Below are 23,518 nucleotides of genomic sequence, written 5' to 3'. Positions count from 1 at the left end.
AGTACTACGCAATAAATATCAAATATTAAATGATGAATGGGGAATGAATTAATAATGACAGCAAGTGAGCAGAGGGAAAGGGATGGGCGGGATCCTGTTTATTGAGGATTAAAGACAAGCCTTCCTTCTACTCTCCAGTAGAGGTCATCATCATACTGACTTCCTGCTGAAAGCTGACACAATTACCAATCTGCCCTACTTCCACTAATACACAGCCTAAAATGCACAATGGAACGTTACAAGTCAAATGCCATATGAGTTAGAATCTAAGATGTATTTCTCCTAGTAATACTGTCATTACGTTAGCTGGGATTCGTCTTGATACTGAAACAGGTGTAATCAGAGACCCACTGACCAATAAAAGGCATAATACGTCACTGCCCACCTAAGAATCTCAGAACGTCCTTGATATCACACTGATTTGGCTAAAAGAGAATGTACCCACCATAGAGATCCTATAAAATGAGTTAAATTAGTAGGCTATTCTAATTCCTAATTAAATGGTATCCACATACCGGTACGTCAATGCTCAATGTCCCCAAGATAGTGTTTTTGACCAGTCCCGTCACACAGCCTACATATAAAATGCATTTATTTGGTATTTAATGTGCTGTATATTCCCTCCTATGTTATATTTCTCTTGATACTATTATGGGATGTGTTGCCCCGGCACAGAGAATTCCTCCTTTACAGGTTCCCAAGCACTACTACCTTCAAGTCACCCTAGAGTAAACACTGTGGTTGCCATGCCAACTTGGAGCAGGATCCACAGAGCAAACACTTTAGACGCCAGGAGAAAAGTGCGTAACAATGGAGCCTGAACTGGGGTTAGAGGGGAAGAGGGAGATGGAGCAGCACACAGGTAGACTGGGAACATTAAGTTCCATATAGCTAAATAAACAGTGTTCAAAATCTGGGGACACAGACAGGTTTATATCTAAAGTAAGTCATATTCGCCTTAACATTAACAATTTCCCAATCTACTTCCATTTCCAAGCCATACTTATCAAGTGAAATTATGATCAGAAATAGGCCTACTGGTATATAATATAATTATCTGTCTCCGTCTCTCTCTCTCTCTCTCTCTCTCTCTCTGTTTCTGCCTGTGTTTGTGTGTGTCTCTCTCACACACGCACACATACACACACAGAGATTACACTTTTTTATCTAACACACACTCGTCAAAACTATGATGTAGCCTAATATTCAGCGAAATGTTAATCATTTTACCAGTTGTAAAATATCTGAAAACCATTGGATTTTAATTTGCATAGAGCAAAGTTAAAGAATTACCTCTTGATGCAACCTGGACTCAAGGGTAGACATAACATAGTAAATGTAGAGCTGTTTCCTCCATTTAGTATGAAATTATATGTTATGAATGCCAATTTGTTGTTGCTAACATTAGCTAGGTGGCTAATGCTAACGTTAGCTAGGGGTTAAGGCTAGGGTTAAAGTTAGGGTTGACGTTAGTGTTAGTAGTTAGGTTAAAGGGTTAAGATTAGGGGAAGGGTTAGATAACATGCTAAGTTGTTGCAAAGTAGGTAAAAAGTAGTAAGTTGTTGCAAATTTGCTAATTAGCTAAAATGCTAATGTGCTTGCTGAGATTCGAACACGCAAGCTTTGCCTTATGTAACCTTCTGTCTTGTGTAACTATACAAAACATAACATATCATACTAATTTGAGTGTCCCGGATTTTCGTTTACTGTTTTACGTCTAGTATATGAGACCAGGCTGCTTGAATATGAAATCACATCGCTCACACACAAGGGCAAAAGGGTAACCGATACACCTCCCTGCTGGAGATGATGACCATAACGAATACGTAGCCTACCAACAAGGCTCAGTGACTGGGTGCAAAGAGCGCGTAAGACCAACTTCATCACAACTTCTCAACTTCTCAAACATAGATATGAATAATGTATCGAAACCGCGAACAGTAATTTCACCTTAACTGTGTGGTGATGTCGAAAATCTGCCTTATTTAGATACTTATCGATGTCATCATCACCGAGAAATTATCATACTTAGATACATTATCTGAAGTCATTATCGCCTTGACGTTTCGAGTTTTCACCTGTCAATCAACTACTTGATAGAAGATAGTTTCAGTGCTAAAGAATTTGCAGGTGAGTAAACATGTAATTGACAGTATTTACAATTCAATAGAAGTTTAACATTGTCATTAACTTTTTATTTACTTTAATTTACTGTAAACGTTAGGGTTGACAATGATAGGTCTACTACAAACATTTGAAATAAATGTTATTGCAAATCACTCTGCTAAGTGCTAAATCTACCAATGACTTGCAATTGCAATTCGTCTTTAGTAACAAAGTAGCCAACAGTAAATAGAAACTGCAATCTGTCTTGTAGAAAGTTGTTTTTAATGATAAAGCATATACGATTTGATTTATAATATGCTTGTCATGTTTTTCAGACAGAACGTGCATTTGTGGGGGCCTTAAATCAAATGTAAGCGATTTGCTTTTTTTTTACATTTTATTCAAGTAACGTTACAGACTCAGCGCTTCAACATGGTATATCATACACTGTAGTAGGATCAGACATGGGGAAGTAATGTTGCTTTAAATGTTGATGAATGTATAATTCCATTTAGGAGAAAAAGGCTTTTCAAAGATTTGGCAGCCATTTACACAATTGCTTTACAATAATCCTTGGGAAACATGTATTTAGAAAAGGAAGATTTTCACCAAATTGCCAAAATAGATATTCTGTACATTATCTCACTAATTCCCTCATTAGGCAAAACATTGACGTATTAAATTGCCTATTTGTTGTATAATAAAGACAACCTTTCATATTGAACAGCTACAATGCTTCTCTTTGTTCACGCCCATTTAACATAGTTCAAAAACTGTTAAGCCTTAGACCCACCCATCTCTTTAAGAATTCACATGTGAACCCATGTGACTGTGGCCATATGCTAAAGCAGTGAGGTACATTGCTTAAAAAACAAAGAAAATATTTCAAGATTACAATATTTGATTAACTTCAGGTGCTAGCTTACAAGAAGGAACAACTTAAAACACACAAACACATAAAGGTAAAAACAATCTATATAGATCTAGGCATATATCATAAGATCCTTTTGAGCAGTAGTGGTGCGTGGGTAAAATCACTGGGGAAGCCAAGAACCCCCCCCCCCCACTCCCAAAAAAAGCCATATTAGAACCTACACAACCGTTCAAAAGTTTGGAGTCACTTAAAATGTCCTTGTTTTTGAAAGAAAAGCACATTTTTGGTCCATTAAAATAACATCAAATTGATCAGAAATACAGTGTAGACATTGTTAATGTTGTAAATGAATATTGTAAATGGAAACGGCAGATTTTTAACGGCAGATTTTTAGGCGTACAGAGGCCCATTATCAGCAACCATCACTCCTGTGTTCCAATGGTACTTTGTGTTAGCTAATCCAAGTTTATAATTTTGAAAGGCTAATTGATCATTAGAAAACCCTTTTGCAATTATCTTAGCACAGCTTAAAACTGTTGTTCTGATTTAAAGAAGCAATAAAACTGGCCTTCTTTAGACTAGTTGAGTATCTGGAGCATCAGCATTTGTGGGTTCGATTACAGGCTCAAAATGGCCAGAAACAAAGAACTTTCTTCTGAAACTTTTCTTGTTCTGAGAAATGAAGGCTATTCCATGCCAGAAATTACAAAGAAACTGAAGATCTCGTACAATGCTGTGTACTACTCCCTTCACAGAAGAGTTGCAAAGAAAAACCCATATCTCAGACTGGCCCATAAAAAGAAAAGATTAAGATGGCCAAAAGAACACAGACACTGGACAGAGGAACTCTGCCTAGAAGGCCAGCATCCTGAGTCGCCTCTTCACTGTTGACGTTGAGACTGGTGTTTTGCGGGTACTATTTAATGAAGCTGCCAGTTGAGGACTTGTGAGACATTTGTTTCTCAAACTAGACACTTTAATATACTTGTCCTCTTGCTCAGTTGTGCACCGGGGCCGCCCACTCCTCTTTCTATTCTGGTTAGAGCCAGTTTGCGCTGTTCTGTGAAGGGAGTAATACACAGCGGTGTACGAGATGCAATTTCTCGCATGGAAAAGCCATTTCTCAGAACAAGAATAGACTGCCGAGTTTCCGAAGAAAGTTCTTTGTTTCTGACCATTTTGAACCTGTAATCGACCCCACAAATGCTGATGCTCCAGATACTTAACTAGTCTCAAGAAGGCTAGTTTTATTGCTTCTTTAATCAGAACAACAGTTTTAAGCTGTGCTAACATAATTGCAAAAGGGTTTTCTAATGATCAATTAGCCTTTTAAAATTATAAACATGGATTAGCTAACACAACGTGCCATTGGAACACAGGAGTGATGGTTGCTGATAATGGGCCTCTGTACGCCTATGTAGATATTCCGTTAAAAATCTGCCGTTTCCAGTTACAATATTCATTTACAACATTAACAATGTCTACACTGTGTTTCTGATCAATTAGACGTTATTTTAATGGACAAAAACCTTTGCTTTTCTTTCAAAAACAAGGACATTTCTATGTGACCCCAAACTTTTGCACGGTAGTGTATGTGTTGTGATAATTGCGTTGTTTGTTCTATAACCTGTTAATTCATATGCCTTGCGAATGTGATATATAGGCCTAAAGGTTGATACAATAAGAAGACACAGTGGCAGAATAAATTCAACCACACCTTTGTTTTATCACAAAACCAGATAGCAACCTCTGTCCAGTGAAGTCCACAAATCATATTGCATGTACAGTAACAGACAGTTATATGACCTACAGCATGGTCAAGAAAGTTAATGTTTACGACATTTTTGGACCACTAAACAACTATTGATTTAGAACCACGGGGAGTTACCATAAATCACAAAGAAAACAGGAGCTGTCTCCACTATTCCAGCACCATTTCAGCTTCAACATTTCAAAACCATCAAATCACCACTGCTTAGTCTAATACAGTGACAACTAAAAGATACAATGTAAGCTAAATATGTTGTAGCTGTCCATGGTTCTGCTTTCTGTGTGTGTGTGTGTGTGTGTGTGTGTGTGTGTGTGTGTGTGTGTGTGTGTGTGTGTGTGTGTGTGTGTGCGTGCGTGCGTGCGTGCGTGCGTGCGTGCGTGCGTGCGTGCGTGCGTGCACGTTCATGCAAGTAGATTTGTGTGTATTAGGTAGTTCTTGTGGAATTGTTAGATTACATGTTAGATATTGCTGCACTGTCGGAACTAGAAGCACAAGCATTTCGCTACACTCACAATAACATCTGCTAATCATGTGTATGTGACCAATAAAATTTGATTTGATTTGACATGTTGACTAACCCTACTTGTAGAGAAACACCAATGCCATCCTCCTCTCTTTCATGTCTGTCACTCTGTCATACACTTCACACTTTTATTTTATGCTGTCCTATTCTACCTAGCTAAAATGCTGGCTTGCTAGCCTAACTTCCATTCATGGGCAATGTTAGCTAGTTAACATTAGCCTTCTACATCTAGCTACATTTTGAACTTCCATCCTCTCAGGCCAGGGGCACAACAATGTATGAATTAATGGTTGGATCCGAATCGCCGTTATAATCATTGGCCAGTACGGAGAATTAAGTAAAACCACAAGTCCAAATCCCATCTCAATCCATTGCTAATTTAGGTAAGGGACAATATTAGCTAGCTAGCTAGCCACCGGAGGACAACAACACAATGAGATGCAACAAGTTTTTCTGTCAATGATGTATGCTCTCAATGGGATTTGTGATGGCAAAATCCAAGTTGGCTTCCCTTGACAATTTGTTTTTGGTGCGCCAGGACCATTCACAGTTTAGCTCAACGCTGATTGGCAAATTTTTTATATATTTTTTTATGAAGGGAGGCCAAATGCTTGCTGGCTTCCTTTGCCTTCAATGCTACAGGCGGCAACAATGTCATACTCATTTGGACCAGGCAGCATCAGATAGATGGCCTACACTTAGAGAGACAGAGAGGTGCTGTTTCACTCGCTCGAATGCTTTCTCCTGTGCAATATATTCAGCCGCTTGCGAATTGAAAGAAAATGAGGAAACACAGAGACAAAAGATAAATCATTTTATGTATTTTAATTTTTTCTTGGTCAATTTTTTGGATAAGCCTGGCTTGAATACACGCCACTGCCTTTGAGTGACTTTGGTTCAGGTCATGTTATGATATGAACAAAGGAATCTATTTCTGACCTGCCATTTGGAGCAGGACATGTAATATTTATGGCCTTTTCATTCTCAAAAAGATATGTTTGGATGTGTCCAGTCCAGCGGATGCTTGCACATCTCTGGGAGGAAGGCCGTCAACATTGCAAAGCAGCTGAAATCTGGTTCCATCTGAATGAAAGCTCCTTGGCTACAACAACACCAGGCTCCAGACATTTGAAGCCGTAAAAGAGGAAAGCAGACTAAAATAGACAAGACTTTAAAACCTTGTATTAACAATAACAAACGCAGCAATAACATTCACTGACCCCCAAGTTCAAGCAATAAGCTCATAAAGTACAAATACAAAATACCTAAAGTGCTGCTTGTTCACCCTTGTTCACCCTTGTTCATCTCCTTGTACTTGCAGAGGAGAGCAGGTTCTTCTTATGCTGAAAGACAAATTCCAAAAAATAGGTTAGAGTTAAAACATAAATACATTCATACTCTATAGCTTGTTATTGGCTGTTGACTGCTACAGCTGTACTAATTCACCAGCTGAAAAACAAGCCTTGTAGTCAACCTGCTTCCAGTCAAACAATTAACTTCATAATTAGCTAAATGTAAATGATATTCGTCTAGATAGCCAGTTTGTTGAAAATGCAAAAAACGACCTACATCGAAATCTATTATCCAATCTAGATAGCTTTTTAGCCATTATTTAATTGTGGCTAGCTAGCTAGAAAACCTTAGCCTGTATGTACCTAACACCTGGCTAACATGGGTTGGCATATGCACCACAGTGGCTATTTTTGGTGGTTAAACATGACAGACTGACAAACATGACAAAGATTATCATCATGTCATGCATGGCTCAGCACATCAACAATAAACATTAGCCAATCTAACATTAGTTAGCTAGCTAGCTAGAGTTCTGGCCAGCTAAAGTTAGCTAGCTAGCTAGCATGCTACCTGTATTAGTGCTGTGTTTATTATTAGTTATTATTATTCGTTTATTATTAGTGCTTTTTGAGGTCGGTTCGGTTTCGGCTCGATTAAAAAAAAAAATAATAAAGATTTTTGATTTCGGTTTTGATATTTTTAAAAATAAATACATGCACCATGCATTGTGTTGGTTGAATGCTGTAACACAGAATAAAACAATTAATAAAGTCCCATGATGGTAGTGACTGCTCATTACTGCTTATCACTTATTAACCATCAGTTATTCACATTACTTCACTTTAATGAAATATTTCAGTTGTTGTATATAATACATTTGTTTTATTTGATGACTTTATTATTTAATTCCAAGTCATCATCTCATCTCTATAGAGCTGTTGCCTATGCTGTCTGACAAAATCACTATTTTAGTAGATCTTCAAAGTAATAAGGCATACTTTATGTATCCCCTCTTGATCGCGCATTCTTCTGTGTCTTGTGTAGCAAGTGTAAAAGAAACACAGACCGGACAAGTAGCCGTGCAATGGATTATGGTCATTTTAGTTAATTATCATATTTTCTGTGCTAAACTATGTAGAACATTGGCCTGTTGGAAACTACAACTCCCTACTACATCTCACAGTTAAAGCATATTCTGATTTATCTCTAGATTAACTGTAGCGCAATGTGATCATTGAGCTCACAGAAAAAAACCATTTTGAAATATAATTCAAATAATTGAACCGACTTCAGTCAATTAGTAAAGAAATTCAGGGGAAAAAAGACTCTTTGTTTAATCGTTCAGCAGTGACCTGTATGCAGCTGTTTAGTTACACAGCAATAGCCACTGGGCACACCACCTCATTTCAACGTGGATAATTGGGTAATATTTGGTAGATACATTGATCAACAATAGAACTAAATAAAATCTAACTTTAAATACACTTTAAATACAATTTGATTTGATGTAATCTTATTTTCTCAATTGTATTTTTGGTTTAGATGGAGACGTGAATCCAACATAAGTATTATTAACTTGTAGATTCCATTTGAAATCAACCAAAGCTGAAACGTAGGCCTATATGTATTTTCTATTTTTAGTTGAACCTTGGGTTGAATTGAAACATTAGCTGTTGATGACTTCCCAAATGCTATACAGGCCTAAATATCATCATTGATGATATATGATTAATAAATGACGGTTACATTTGATTTGATTTGTTGGACCTACCCGTTGGAATGACTCCGATAGCAACAGTGAATCTATTAAGTTGAGATTTTCTCAACAATCATTATCACGTTAGCACATTGGTAATAGTCAGTGACAAATATATCAAAGCTAAACAGGGCTGGGCTTGGTTAAAATCCTGGATGGGAGACCGAAGGGATAGCTGTAGATAGATCAACTCTATCTTTTCTGTTATAGTGGCTATCATGTTGAAGATCTGACGTTGTTTCGGTTGTACAAATTCAACATATTTTGGTTGTTGAAATGTTACCCTCAAAGGGACAGTTTTAACAAAAGTTCATAACTTTTTTCAAATCCAATGTATTTTCCACCACAGGAAGTTGGCCGCACCTTAATTGGGGAGGACGGGCTCGTAGTAACAGCTGGAGCGGAATAGGTGGAAAGGAATCAAATACATTAAACACACAGTTTGATGCCATTCCATTCACTCCATTCCAGCAATTATTATGAGCCGTTCTCCCCTCAGCAGCCTCCACTGTTTTCCATGTAGATTCCACATCACAATACGTTGACAAATTACATTGAATCGACCAGTTTGTGCCCAGTGGGTAGCTAGCAACGAAAACAACTTTATGACACTGTTGACACTGTGTTGAGCTAGCAAATAAAGTATGCACATGAAGCTAGCAAGCTGTTTAACTGGGGACTCTTACCTGCATGTGGATGATGATTAATCACAGCAGACTAAAACACTTTCAAAATATCCTTCCCACTCGGCATCAACCAGTAAGAGCTGCATGATACCAGCACAGCAGAATTCAGGGCGACACTGTTGTTGATAGCTGTAGCTACACTTTGCATGTTATCCATAATGGAAATATGAAAAATAGGTAATTTTTCCAATATCCCCAGTATCAGAGAGCAGGACGTGACATTTGACAGAAAGCTAGTGACAGACTCTCTCTCGTGAATTTCCCGGCCCCCTCCTTATCCCAACCAATAATGGCGGGGCAAGATTCTGTATTTTCTCTGTGACTAAACAGCTTCTGTTTATAAAATGTTCTTCATAATTACAGATCACATACAAGTTTATTATTAAGGCAAAGTTCACATGTTCAAGAAGACATTTCTACAACAACACAAAAAAGCCTTTTAAACGGCTCTACTGTATAGACGGGTTGGCTGACAACATTTTGAAAATGATGCGCGCGCATTGATGGGTCCAGAAGCCGTGCTTTATTATGATTCTCAATGGTCAGATAGCTGGCAAAAATGACAAGAAGCTGCCACGTGGGGAATCGTTGGTGGCTCGTTTCATCTTGTTCTTGATACCATGTCTTGTTTTAAGGTGTTTTGACGGAATACATGTCAATGCTAATATGGCAAAAATTCGCTAGCTAGCTAACCAAATCAAACTTTATTTGTCACATCAAATCAAACTTTATTTGTCACGTGCACCGAATACAACAGGTGTAGTAGACCTTACAGTGAAATGCTTAATTACAGGCCCTAACCAACTGTGCAATTTATGAGTAAAAAATACATATTAGGTGAACAAAAGATAAGTAAATAAATAAAAACAACAGTAAAAACACAGTGAAAAATAACAGTAGTGAGGCTATATACAGTTGTGAGGCTATATACAGTAGCGAGGCTATAACAGTAGCAAGGCTATATACAGGCACCAGTTAGTCGGGCCAATCGAGGTGGGATGGTATGCGCTGAATACAACAGGTGTACCTTACCGTGAAATGCTTACTTACAAGCCCTTAACCAACAGTGCAGTTCAAGAAGAGTTAAGAAAATATTTACCAAATAAACTAAAGTACATTTTTTTCACACAAAAAATAAATCAATAAAAAAAGTAATACATTAACATAACAATAACGAGGCTATATACAAAGGGTACCGATACTGAGTCAGTGTGCCAGGATACAGGTTAGTTGAGGTAATTTGTACATGTAGGTAGGGGTGCATAGATAATAAACAGGGAGTAGCAACATGTACAAACAAATGGAGAGGGGGGGGGGGGGTCAATGTAGTCCGGTGGCCATTTGATTAATTGTTCAGCAGTCTTATGGCTTGGGGGTAGAAGCTGTTAAGGAGTCTTTTGGTCCTAGACTTGACGCTTCGGTACTGCTTGCCGTGCGGTAGTAGAGAAAACAGTCTATGACTTGGGTGACTGGAGTCTCTGACAATATTATGGGCTTTTCTCTGACACCGACTATTATATAGGTCCTGGATGGCAGGAAGCTTGGCCTCAGTGATGTACTGGGCCGTTCGCACTACCCTCTGTAGCGCCTTACGGTCAGATGCCGAGCAGTTGCCATACCAGGCGGTGATGCAACCGGTCAGGATGCTCTCGATGATGCAGCTGTAGAACTTTTGGAGGATCTGGGGACCAATGCCAAGTCTTTTCAGTCTCCTGAGGGACAGCCCCGTTGATGTTAATGGGGGCCTGTTCGGCCTGCCTTTTCCTGTAGTCTGCGATCAGCTCCTTTGTCTTGCTCACATTGAGGGAGAGGTTGTTGTCCTGGCACCACACTGCTAGTTCTCTGACCTCCTCTCTACAGTGGCTTGCGAAAGTATTTACCCTCCTTGGCATTTTTCCTATTTTGTTGCCTTACAACCTGGAATTCAAATCGATTTTTGGGGGGTTTGTATCATTTGATTTACACAACATGCCCACAACATGTTTGTGAAACAAACAAGAAATATGACAAAAAAAGAGAACTTGAGCGTGCTTAACTATTCATAACTAAAGTCAATACTTTGTTAGAGCCACTTTTTGCAGCAATTACAGCTGCAAGTCTCTTGGGGTATGTCTCTATAAGCTTGGTACATCTAGCCACTGGGATTGTTGTACATTCTTCAAGGCAAAACTGCTCCAGCAGCTGGATGGGTTCCGCTGGTGTACAGCAATCTTTAAGTAATGCCACAGATTCTCAATTGGATTGAGGTCTGGGCTTTGACTAGGCCATTTCAAGACATTTAAATGTTTCCCCTTAAAGCACTCAAGTGTTGCTTTAGCAGCATGCTTAGGGTCATTGTGCTGCTGGAAGGTGAACCTCCGTCCCAGTCTCAAATCTCTTGAAGACTGTTTCCCTCAAGAATTTCCCTGTATTTAGCGCCATCCATCATTCCTTCAATTCTGAACAGTTTCCCAGTCCCTGCCGATGAAAACATCCCCACAGCATGATGCTGCCACCACCATGCTTCACCGTGGGGATAGGATTCTCGGGGTGATGAGAGGTGTTGGGTTTGCACCAGACATAGTGTTTTCCTTGATCGCCAAAAAGCAACATTTTAGTCTCTTCTGACCAGAGTACCCCTTCTTCCATATGTTTGGGGAGTCTCCCACATGCTTTTGGCATACACCAAACGTGTTTGCTTATTTTTTTCTTTAAGAAATTGCTTTTTTTTGGCCACTCTTCCTTAAAGCCCAGCTCTGTGGAGTGTACAGCTTAAAGTGGTCCTATGGGCAGATACTCCAATCTCAGCTGTGGAGCTTTGCAGCTCCAGTCTCTTTGTTTCCTCTCTGATTAATGCCCTCCTTGCCTGGTCAGTGAGTTTTTGTGGGTGGCCCTCTCTTGACAGGTTTGTTGTGGTGCCATATTCTTTCAATTTTTTAATAATGGATTTAATAGTGCTCTGTGGGATGTTCAAAATTTCTGATATTTTTTATAACCCAACCCTGATCTTTACTTCTCCACAACTTTGTCCCTGACCTGTTTGGAGAGATCCTTCGTCTTCATGGTGCCACTTGCTTGGTGGTGCCCCTTGCTTAGTGGTGTTGCATACTCTGAGGCCTTTCAGAACAGGTGTATATATACTGAGATCTTGTGACAGATCATGTGACACTTAGATTGCACACAGGTGGACTTTATTTAACTAATTATGTGACTGAAGGTAATTGGTTTCACCAAATCTTATTTGGGGGCTTCATAGCACAGGGGGTGAATACATATGCACTCACCACTTTTCCGTTTTGAATTTTTTAAACAAGTAATTTTTTTCATTTCACTTCACCAATTAGGACTATTTTGTGTCCATTACATGAACTCCAAATAAAAATCTATTTAAATTACAGGTTGCAATGCAGCAAAATAGGAAAAACGCCAAGGTGGATGAATATTTTTGCAAGGCACTGTATATGCTGTCTCATCGTTGTCGGTGATCAGGCCTACCACTGTTGTGTTGTCAGCAAACTTAATGATGGTGTTGGAGTCGTGTTTGGCCACGCAGACATGGGTGAACAGGGAGTACAGTAGGGGACTAAGTACATACCCCTGAGGGGCCCAAAAACGGTAACGATGCATTTGAGAGACAACAAATACTCATTGTGCAAATGTATTTATGTTTTCAATAAACATTTGGAGACTAAATATAGTTTACCTGTTGTCAACAATATAAGCCAAGCCCGTCTGTTTTGCCCCATAGTTGCGCACGTGTCGTTTTTCTGTTGTAGTTCTGTTTGCTGTCAAACGTCCCAGACAAGGACACCTGATTCAACTTGTCAACTAATCATGCCCGCAATTAATTGAATCAGGTGTTTTTGTCCGGGGCTGCAATAAAAATGTGTACTGTTGGGGGTTCTCGAAGGACTAGAGTTGGGAACCATGAGTAGACTATGGCAACATATTTTTGGGAGATTTCAGTAAATTCTTTCCTGCGTCAGTTATAGTTTGTGACTCATTTATTACTCATAACTATAAATGTGTGCCTGTCTCACTGATATATTTCAGATGTCTTTGTCCGTATGGATAGACCACTGAGGGCCTGAAGATGAGATGCTGATTTAGCCACGGATCTTCCTCTTCTGCAGACTCAAGAATGACTTTTGGGAAGAGGAGCATTGTGGGAAAAGTTGTTCTAGTCTCCTAAACCCTCCAAGGCTGTTTGTGAAAAAGAAACTGGGTCAGACATGAACGGTAAGGGCTGTCACCTCTTGGTCTCCCCCTCTGGTGCACCCCCATCGCTGGGCATGATCACAGGACAGCAGGCCCCCTCCATCAGGATGCCTATGCGCACCACCCTGTCCCCGGGATTCTGTGCCACCCTGAGCCCCTCTCCAGTGGGTAGCAGCTGGGGTAGAGGAGGGGGTGTCCACCACTCCCAGGTACCCCTCAGCTCCGGGACAAACTCTGGGAATTCTGGGAGTTCTGTCCTGCTTCCTGCCCTGAGCCTCCGCAGGCAGATGTTGACCAATGGGAAACAGCCAAATGTGTCAAGTGTCTCACAGATGTCACGGCAACAAGTGCCCGCCCTTCAACTCCCACCCATCAGCGTTGCAGCCACCAATCAGGGCATGGCATCTGACTGCTCTGACAGTGGTGTCAAAGGTATGTTCTAGTAAGCTTTGTCGAAATACAGTATTACATTCAGACTAATACATTTACACGAGTGTAGATATGAGTGATGTCTTGACCTTTTATGTAGGATAAGGTCATTTCCATATGAAAGGTTCCATGAAGTTCATAGGAGGATATCAAATTGGGTGTCAAATGAAAGCTAAGGCTCTATTTCTTTTTTATTAAGACATGTACATTTTTCAACCATTTCCATCCTAGAAATTAGGAATAAGCAAAGGCTTTGATTTCTTGTCAAACAGTTGTAAAAGAGGTCTTAGAAAACATCTACCAGAAAAAGCCTTAAAAGCTATTAGAAATAAACTCAGCAAAAAAAGAAACATCCCTTTTTCAAGACACTGTCTTTCAATGATAATTCGTAAAAATCCAAATAACTTCACAGATCTTCGTTTTAAAGGGTTTAAACACTGTTTCCCATGCTTGTTCAATGAACCATGAACAATTAATGAACATGCACCTGTGGAACGGTCATTAAGACACTAACAGCTTACGGACAGTAGGCAATTAAGGTCCCAGTTATGAAAACTTAGGACACTAAAGAGGCCTTTCTACTGACTCTGAAAAACACCAAAAGAAAGATGCCCAGGGTCCCTGCTCATCTGCGTGAACGTGCCTTAGGCATACTACAAGGAGGCATGAGGACTGCAGATGTGGCCAGGGCAATAAATTGCAATGTCTTTACTGTGAGACGCCTAAGACAGCGCTACAGGGAGACAGGAAGGACAGCTGATCATCCTCGCAGTGGTAGACCACATGTAACAACACCTGCACAGGATTGGTACATCCGAACATCACACCTGCGGGACAGGTACAGGATGGCAACAACAACTGCCCGAGTTACACCAGGAAAGCACAATCCCTCCATGAGTGCTCAGACTGTCCGCAATAGGCTGAGATAGGCTGGACTGAGGCCTTGTAGGCCTGTTGTAAGACAGGTCCTCACCAGACATCACCGGCAACAATGTCACCTATGGGCACAAACCCACCGTCGCTGGACCAGACAGGACTGGCAAAAAGTGCTCTTCACTGACAAGTTGCGGTTTTGTCTCACAGAGGTGATGGTCGGATTCACGTTTATCGTCAAAGGAATGAGCGTTACACCGAGGTCTGTACTCTGGAGCAGGATCGATTTGGAGGTGGAGGGTCCGTCATGGTCTGGGGTGGTGTGTCACAGCATCATCGGACTGAGCTTGTTGTCATTGTAGGCAATCTCAACGCTGTGCGTTACAGGGAAGACATCCTCCTCCCTCATGTGGTACCCTTCCTGCAGACTCATCCTGACATGACCCTCCAGCATGACAATGCCACCAGCCATACTGCTCGTTCTGTGCGTAATTTCCTGCAAGACAGGAATGTCAGTGTTGGCCAGCGAAGAGCCATGGCCAGCGAAGAGCCCGGATCTCAATCACATTGAGCACGTCTGGGACCTGTTGGATCGGAGGGTGAGGGCTAGGGCCATTGCCCCCAGAAATGTCTGGGAACTTGCTGGTGCCTTGGTGGAAGAGTGGGATAACATCTCACAGCAAGAACTGGAAAATCTGGTGCAGTCCACGAGGAGGAGATGCACTGCAGTACTTAATGCAGCTGGTGGCCACCCCAGATACTGACTGTTACTTTGGATTTTGACCCTCCCTTTGTTCAGGGACACATTATTCCATTTCTGCTAGTCACATGTCTGTGGAACTTGTTCAGTTTATGTCTCAGTTGTGGAATCTTGTTATGTTCATACAAATATTTACACATGTTAAGTTTGCTGAAAATAAACGCAGTTGACAGTGAGAGGACGTTTCTTTTTTTGCTGAGTTTACATCAAAACACAATAATGTCGAAGACCCCTGCCAACTAATATCAATATTTAGTTATGGGGGGAAAAATCTGCCTTCTGTAAGTTTAAGAAACATCCGTTACCAAAATCTTCATGGTATTTTCACATTTCTCTCCCTCATTAGGGGGAAGGATAATGACAGTTCACAGAAGTGACAAGTAAAGGTAGACCTGCCAGTTAGTTATAGTGTTTTTACTGATATTAATTTTGTTAATTTTGTACACTAAGTGATTAAAACAAATTGGTAACAGAATTTCTGCAAATGAATTGGCTACAATGGGAAATCAAAGCAGTCACAAACCACAGTTGGGTCACCTGCTACTGTCCTCCCATCCACTGGCATTCTGTTATGTTCAGCTGACAACTGTTTTCTTTCTCTTTCTGTCGTCTGGTGGTCAAAGCAAGTGTGTGAAAAGTCTAGACAACCCCTCCCTCTCTCGCTCCCCCTCTCTTCAATTAATGTCCCCTCTCCCGGCTCTTACTGACACTCTCTTTCCATTTACTGTAACCAGGATCCTCACCCACTGAGCACTGACCAACACCGGACGTCCATGGACATTGAAAAGTAGTTTGCATTTGGTCCTGGCCTTGATTTCAACATCCTCAGACGTTTTTGAGGGCCTGGTCCAGACCAGACTTGATTTCAAGGTCCACAGACGTCTGTACTGGCCTTCATTTGGCCCAAACATAGACGTCCATGATTCACAAGTTTGGACAGCAGAGTACGTTACAGTACAGTACAGTAGAGCACAGTAGAGTACACTACAGTAAAGAAATGTTTAGTACAGTACAGTACAGGACAGTACATTATAGTAGAGCACAGTAGAGTATAGTACACTACAGCAAAGGAAAGTAGAGTATGGTTCAGTACAGTACAGTAAATAAAAGTACAGTACAGTATACAGTAGAGCACACTAGAGTTGAGTACACTATAATGTACTGTACTGAACTATACTATACTGAAGAATACTCTACTTGACTATACTGTACTGTTTTCTACTGAACTCTAATGTGCTGTACTTTGATGTCCAAACTTGTGAAACATGGACATCTGTGATTGGTTAAGATTTGGTCCAGTCTGGACCAACCAAATGTGGTCTTATTTGGTGGTGGAGCTCATTAAAATAATAGCCAGTGTGTAGAATAATACCAAAATATGCATATTTATACCTTTTGTGTACCATTTTAGGATACAACACCATGAAGAGAATGACATTCCTAGCCATAACTATGCGTTTCTGTGTAGTACAGATCAGGGACCAATGATGAAATTCCATTACTGCAATTCAGTTACTGTGTGTAAATCCACTTCACTTACTGTAGTTCAATAACCAAAAGACATTTAAAGATAAAATAGAAATAAGAATAGAAATAGTGACACGAGAAATAAATACAGTGCATAACGAATAACGATAACAAGTAAAAATAACATGGCTATATACAGGAAGTAGCTATAAGCATCTGCACAGTACTTCCAGGAAATTGTTAAAAGTAGTCCTTGTGCAGAGAGTTGTACAGTTTGTTAAACTTTGAAATCAATTGTTTTTGTTTGGAATACAATTTAAGAGAAAAAATCTGAGTCTCAGCGCAGTTCCTTTAGTGTTGAGTTGCCCATAAATGTAATTGTTTTGATCAGTCTTGACTTTGTCCCCTCATTATGAAATATTGTGACCCTCGTGACCTTAGGTTAGTTATCCTCTCTAGGTGCACTTGCAAGTGAGGATGTCCCTCCAAATATATTGAAAGCACCCTATTAAAGTAATCAGTTGTTTAATAGCTAGCTAAATGTTCCCTACCATAAACTATTTATTTTAAACCTGATACCTATGCCCTCCAAGGACCTACATGGAGGACCTCTTCCTCCCTTTCAGTTGAAAGATCACAGTGTGCACATGTCCCAGTGATATGTTGTAAACAGCATTTCAATCAGCCCCTCGCTTCTCGCCACTCTTCAAAGTAGCACTGATTTACATAGACGTCTTCATACTTCACTTCAATGTCGTCCTCCCACCCTAACCACCGTTCTTCCCCAGAACTCCTTTCTCCCCGGCTTGTTTATTGATAACTAACCAAGCAGAAAACATATCCCTAAATGAGCGATGGAGGAAAAAGAGGAAGAAAAGAATCTCATTAGTAATTAACAGAGCAGAAAGTGTCTCTGGGCAGTTCAGGTTTGTTAGGGTGAATTCCAGGATTCATAAGCTTCTATTGAACAAGACAAAAAATGTTTGGATGTTTGATTTCTGTTGATGATATCTGCCTCATGGGTCCCTGGTGTGCAAACACAGTTTGGTGTGTTAATACGGTGAAGTGAACTGTGGCGGAGATGAACAGACGCTGAACCGTGGATTCATTGTGTCTCTATCAAAGTCAGATACTGCCAGTACAAACTAAGAAATGTGTGTCAGGCATGATGACAATGGTTGGATGCAAATGGCAATGCCACAACCACTGAAGTGTGAACATTGTCGAAGACTACACAGTAGTTGAAGCTCTCACGACAATTAATACACAGTGAGAGATCTCCACAAGTGTCTCTCTATTATCTTTGTCTGGAATTTACTTTGAATGACTTGATTCCATAATTAAGAAAGTTAGTATTATTTTTCATGGTGTTTTTTTTCTCGCAATCTGTTTCAAGCTGTGTCGAATTATTTTGTTTGAATGTGGTCTGTAGCACAAGCAGCAGCACTGGAAGGCTGGATGCTCCGATGTAAAGGCTTCTTATTTATTATGATTTTTATAATATTCCCAGTTGAACATGAATCTGAAACCGTGTTGATTAGTTTAGAGCCCGCAAGAGACCTAAGAAATGTCACTCGACATTTTAGACCCTTAATCATTAATACAGTATGTGGTTCCTCACTATTTAGATATTATTATGTAAGGAGAAATGTCTGTCTTTTTTTTATTTGTAAAGTATATGGTCTAATTCAAGCAAACCATGTCAAGTGATTGTATTTCCTACTGTATGTCCCGGTGGTGAACCCTCAAACCTCTAATGGTGAACTTGTCTCTACCAGGTTACTCTGTCTCAGGACCAAGTATGCAGGTGTTGGGCCAGCCAGCTGGTGCTAACCTCTGGGTCACCAGTAGTCCCATGGTGGTCCAGAGCCTTGGTCCAGTGTCTCCTGTGAGTGCCCAGGCCTACACCTCAGGTCCTCTGGTACCACACGCCCCCCAAGACCCCCAACCCCCACAAGGTCTGATGGTACCCTACACAGATGCCAGGTGAGTCAACCTCTGCACCACTCTAGGTGGGGGAGTATATCTCCCCCACCTATCTTTTCATTGCACTGATTTCTGAGCTACTTTAAACAAAATCCATGTACGTTATTAAACAGCTGTGATACTCAACTCTACCAGACTTTCCTGGTACTGCTATCCTTACTCACATACTACAGTGTTGTGCCTCAGGTCCTTGCTCTCCAGAGAGTCCCTGGCCTCCACCACCCTGAGCCTAGCAGAGACCCAGTCAGTTGTGAGTGGCAGACAGGAGTGGACCTATGGCTACCGGGTCCTTCCTCCACTCTGCCCACAGCAGGGCTCAACCCTTGGCAGCGAGGGGGGTGAGCTGCTCAGCATGCCCCCTGGCACTGCCATGTCAGGGAGCACCAGCATCTCCAACTCTGCGTCCCTGCCTTCCTACCTGTTTGGCGGGGATGCCAACAGCCCTCGGCAGTACTCAGCCCGTTCCAAGAAGAGGGCCCTCTCCATGTCCCCTCTGTCAGATGGCTATGGCATCGACTTCAACTCCATCATCCGCACCTCGCCCACCTCGCTGGTGGCTTACATCAATGGCTCCCGGAGCTCTCCGGCTTCCCACCACACCCTTTCACCCCTCCAGCCTGAGGTCTATGGCCACTTCCTGGGGGTGAGAGGGAGCTGTATCCCCTATCCTCAGTCTCCAGGCCTCTTCAGCCTCCCAGGCTCCACGCTGGCCCTGATCCCACTGAGTGACCCCCACCCTGGGACGGAGTGTGGCCACATGCAGAGGCTGGAGCAGGGCGGGGCACTGGAGAGCCAGATGGCTAACATGGTGGTAGAGCAGCAGTGTCTCCCAGAGGAGGGAGGGACACTACAAGAGGCAGCCAGGAGTGCTAATGACCTGGTGCCATCTCTACACTTTCAGCTAGAGTTGGCCACCATCATCAGATCAGCTAGTCCACCGCAGGGCCCTCCGCCTCCCTACCACTCTCACCAGCACCTCCACCTCCACAGACCTCCCAGCCACATCCAGGGCCAGGCCCAGGGCCCTGTCCCACAGGCTCCCCCAGCTCCCCCTGTGCATGGGGCCAGCCTCCTGCCCCATCCCCTGTCCCTGTTCCCCATGCTGGAGGAAGAGGAGGGGGAGACAGAGGAATACAGTGGGGGCCACTGCTGCCGCTGGGTTGACTGCAGTGCTGTGTATGACCAAAAGGAGGAGCTGGTTAGGCACATAGAGAAGCTCCATGTGGACCAGCGGAAAGGCGAGGACTTCACCTGCTTCTGGGCCGGGTGTCCACGCAGGTTCAAGCCCTTCAACGCCCGCTACAAACTCCTCATCCACATGAGAGTCCACTCAGGAGAGAAGCCCAACAAGTGCACGGTACATAGTAAATCAATCTCTGGTGAATGCCTCAAAACTGTCTATAAAATGCAAGTGTGAATCTGTTTAGTCACCCACTTGAGGATCCATTGGCTTTACCTGAACAAAATGTTACCTCAGGTATTCCACCCCCCTTATGCACAATGGTTAACATCTTTTTCCCATAAGTATGCTAAAGGGGGAAGTGAGTGCACCAGTTCCCTTCCAGGCTGTCTCTCCTGTCTACTGTGAGTCAACCAGCCAATCCTCTAGACCAGAGCTGTAGAGGGCCTTTCAGCCTCTTAATAGCCTTGCTGAGATGGTTTAGAGGGAAATCGACATCTTGAAGTACGCACGTTGTACCTCTTTAAGGCCTTTGTGTACTCTGATGTATGTCCGAAGGCTGAAGGTTTGGGTCAGAAATATGGTCTCTCTCTCCTCTTAACTGTGGCCATGGGCTAATTAGTCCAGCTCTGTGATAGTTGACATGGCAGTTAACTTAATTATGTAGTTATTAAATCAGCACAAAGGCAGCGCAGCGCTTAAGTTCTGGCAGGGCACCAGTCAGCCAGCCTCCTGATCCCTGCTCTGCCACAGTCCCCTCTCTCTCTCCCTGAGCTACTCTACCAGGCAGTCACAGGGCCTGTCAGCAGCCAAGAGCCTGCCAGGCAGGGACAGACTTGGCTGGGGTTCTGGGAAGGTGATGTCCCCTGGCCCGGTTCTGATTGGGTCTGGTTCTGTGGCCAAGGAGAGAGAGACTTGAATGGAGCTCATCTGAAAGCCATGTATCCTTGGACCTGGTACTGATGAGGAGGATTGGCTGGATTCCCCTGAGACAGGTGCTCCCAGTCCTAGTGCTACTGGTGGTTCTCTCAGATGTGCTGTTAGAGAAGGCTAAGTTTGGTTCTTTTGATTTCACGGCATGACAACATACCATGTTCAAAGCCAAAGTCAGTTGACAGATGAGTTGTTCTACTCTGTATAGCCTTCCTGTGCAGTAATTGCAGTTATAGGAGTCCTTCAGGAGCCATAGCAGCACAAAACCTATGCACATTAGTTGCAGTAGTGAGCTCGGGCTCTTTTTGAGGCTCATCAGGCTGGAAGAGTAGAGTTTTTTTTTTTTTACCGATTACTAAAACGAAACTGTAGAAATTATATTGGACCTACATTGAAACAGTCTCTTCACTCTTTCCAGGTTGCTATGAATCACCGAAAAGAAAGCTGAATAGTTAGGGAGGAAAAAACATTTTAGAACAATTTTGACTGCAAGGAAATCTAATAAATTTTCTGGACTTCGGTAAGACCGAATGTGGCCCGCGGGCAAAATGGCTTTAACATCCCTGGTCGAGACAATTGTTGAGATACCCCCCGCCTTCAACCCCACTGGGAACATACTTGAGGTTCAGATGAGTAAGAGGCCAACAATTCTCATTCCTTGACTCGTTTCGCTGCTTCTTGGTTAGACAATTATTAACTGGATGCATACCTGTGGTCGACCTTTCGCTCCAAAACACTCACTTATTAGTACCAACCAGTCCCGTTGCTATGGAGGCTGCAGCTGCAGTCAGATGGGTCTGTGTACCATGTAATCATGTGTTACAGGGGAAAATATCCAGGGTCATGCCCAAAACAGAATGTTGGAAATGGCACCTTATTCCCTATATAGTTAATAGAGTGTCTATTTGGACATACCCATTGTGTGACATCCCATCATCCCAGGCTTGACTTCAGCATATGCTGAAAAAGTCAGACTGAAAAGAAATAGAACGAGGTCAGTCTAATTGACAGAAACTGTCAGAAAACCCATACTTACTGAACAAAACAGTCTGAGCAATCAAAGTCAGAGCCGAGGAGCAAGACAGGCAACAGAGACTCTCACAGAGCGAGAGAACCAGTTCTACTTCACTAAAAACGTCTTAGATGCCATGCCAGTAAATTGTCCGAGAATTACACTCGGGCTTATGGTGAGGAATGATTGACAGGAAGGATGGGGCTGGTGAATGGCAAACAGAGGCGCGAGCCGCCCGCCCAGCCGGTAGCATTACAATGAAGTAGATCTGATTACGCAGCACACTGCCCCACATACACCAGGCAAGCCATGACTTGTACCTGTCAGCTCTCAGTGCGTAAGGGTGATTGAGCACTTTCTTAACACATAGTTGATTCATCTGTGTATTTAGTATATGCCTTATCACTGGGATTTCAACTCTTTCAACAGTTTTCAAACGGGTTTGGAGCTTTGGAAATCACCAAGAGCAACGCCTATGTAAACACATTAGCTAATCATGTTTTTGCTCTGCATTCATTTGATGATTTACTGTTCGAAAGATGAATAATTACTGCCATAGTTAGTAATGGTACATTTTCTGAATTTATCAGAACAGCTTTAGATGTTGTGCAATAGATTCATAGAGTTTCTTGGAAAGCTGAACCATATCTCCTCCTACAGTAACTATATTATTTTCTAATGAAAGCTCCCTGTGTTGTTGGATCTGGATCGTAGTTAATTAAATAGAGACATATGGGGTACCCAAGCAACTGTGGAGGCCAGGGTTCCTCTAGCTTAGTCAGTTTAATAAAGCACTCCATGGGAATGCAGGCGTTCAAGTGTCATGGTAGCTGCATGGCTGTGCAATTAAGATGAACCAGGAAGCTATTAGTCAGTTCAGATAATTCCCGTTGGTTACTCAATCCACGTTGCTGCAGTGTGATGTTCAGCTACGTGAATGATATAGACGATATCTTGACACATCCTGGAGTTATCGGTTTTGTTTGGGCCCCAAAGTATGTACATCTTCTGAATTATAAATGGTCTTGATGCTGGGTGTTCTATTCTGCACTAGAGTATTTGAGTTGTGGGTTCACTTGAGGAATCACAGTGTGTATTTTAGCATATCTCTTATTGATGTTTCGAAGACTGTAGCCGTTAAGGTGTAACACAACCCCAGTAGTTTGGGTTAATCCACTTAGTTTCCCTTACAATGGACAGCTTGAAATTCTAGTCCTGCCCGCAACGGCACAGAATGCAGGCCTGATGGGATTTATGGTTTGCCAAGATTTTTAGCGCCATCTCTACAACCGTAAGGAGGGAAATAACTTGATTTTGCCGCCAGAAACCGGTTCAGACTTCAAAGTATTTTAACGCACCAGCTTATTCTCAAGTTTCTGTAACCGTTTTCAGCTCTTGTTTTAAAGACCTCAAAATCTCATGAACTAACTTTTTGCATTTAAAGAAGATGATGAGAAGATAAGAGGGAGAGGAGACGTTGACTGGGCATGAGGAGAGGATATGTGAGAGGGGGTGAGATTTGAGCGTTTGAAGACGATAAGAAAGGGAGTTGAGCTGTAGATAAGAGTAAGGAAAGCGTTCTGTAAAGATGTGAGAGAGAACAGCTGGAACATTGGAAGGGATGGAGAAGAGAGTGGAAGAGTGGAGATGTGAGAGAGAGGAGATGTGAGAG

General features: G+C 42.0%; 1 protein-coding gene across 3 annotated transcripts in view; it reads left to right on the top strand.

Annotated features, from left to right (window-relative positions):
- The first annotated feature begins 1,708 nt into the window (after window positions 1–1,708).
- Window positions 1,709–23,518, top strand: part of glis3 (GLIS family zinc finger 3) — a 33,959-nt gene continuing 12,149 nt past the window's right edge. The window contains exons 1-5 of one of the 3 annotated variants that reach the window (XM_029708984.1): window positions 1,709–2,130; window positions 2,442–2,476; window positions 13,042–13,638; window positions 18,514–18,721; window positions 18,908–20,078. In XM_029708984.1, the coding sequence (XP_029564844.1) occupies window positions 13,221–13,638; window positions 18,514–18,721; window positions 18,908–20,078 (1,797 nt within the window). In that variant the 5' untranslated portion in view covers window positions 1,709–2,130; window positions 2,442–2,476; window positions 13,042–13,220. Of the gene's footprint in view, window positions 2,131–2,441; window positions 2,477–13,041; window positions 13,639–18,513; window positions 18,722–18,894; window positions 20,079–23,518 lie in introns of those variants that run through there. The other 2 variants (XM_029708985.1, XM_029708986.1) reach the window with 2 other exon arrangements.

The sequence above is a fragment of the Salmo trutta genome, chromosome 23, assembly GCF_901001165.1.
Source record: "Salmo trutta chromosome 23, fSalTru1.1, whole genome shotgun sequence".
NCBI lineage: Eukaryota > Metazoa > Chordata > Actinopteri > Salmoniformes > Salmonidae > Salmo > Salmo trutta.
The sequence above is the reverse complement of the archived record's forward strand: the minus strand, read 5'-3'. Positions and strand labels throughout refer to the sequence as shown.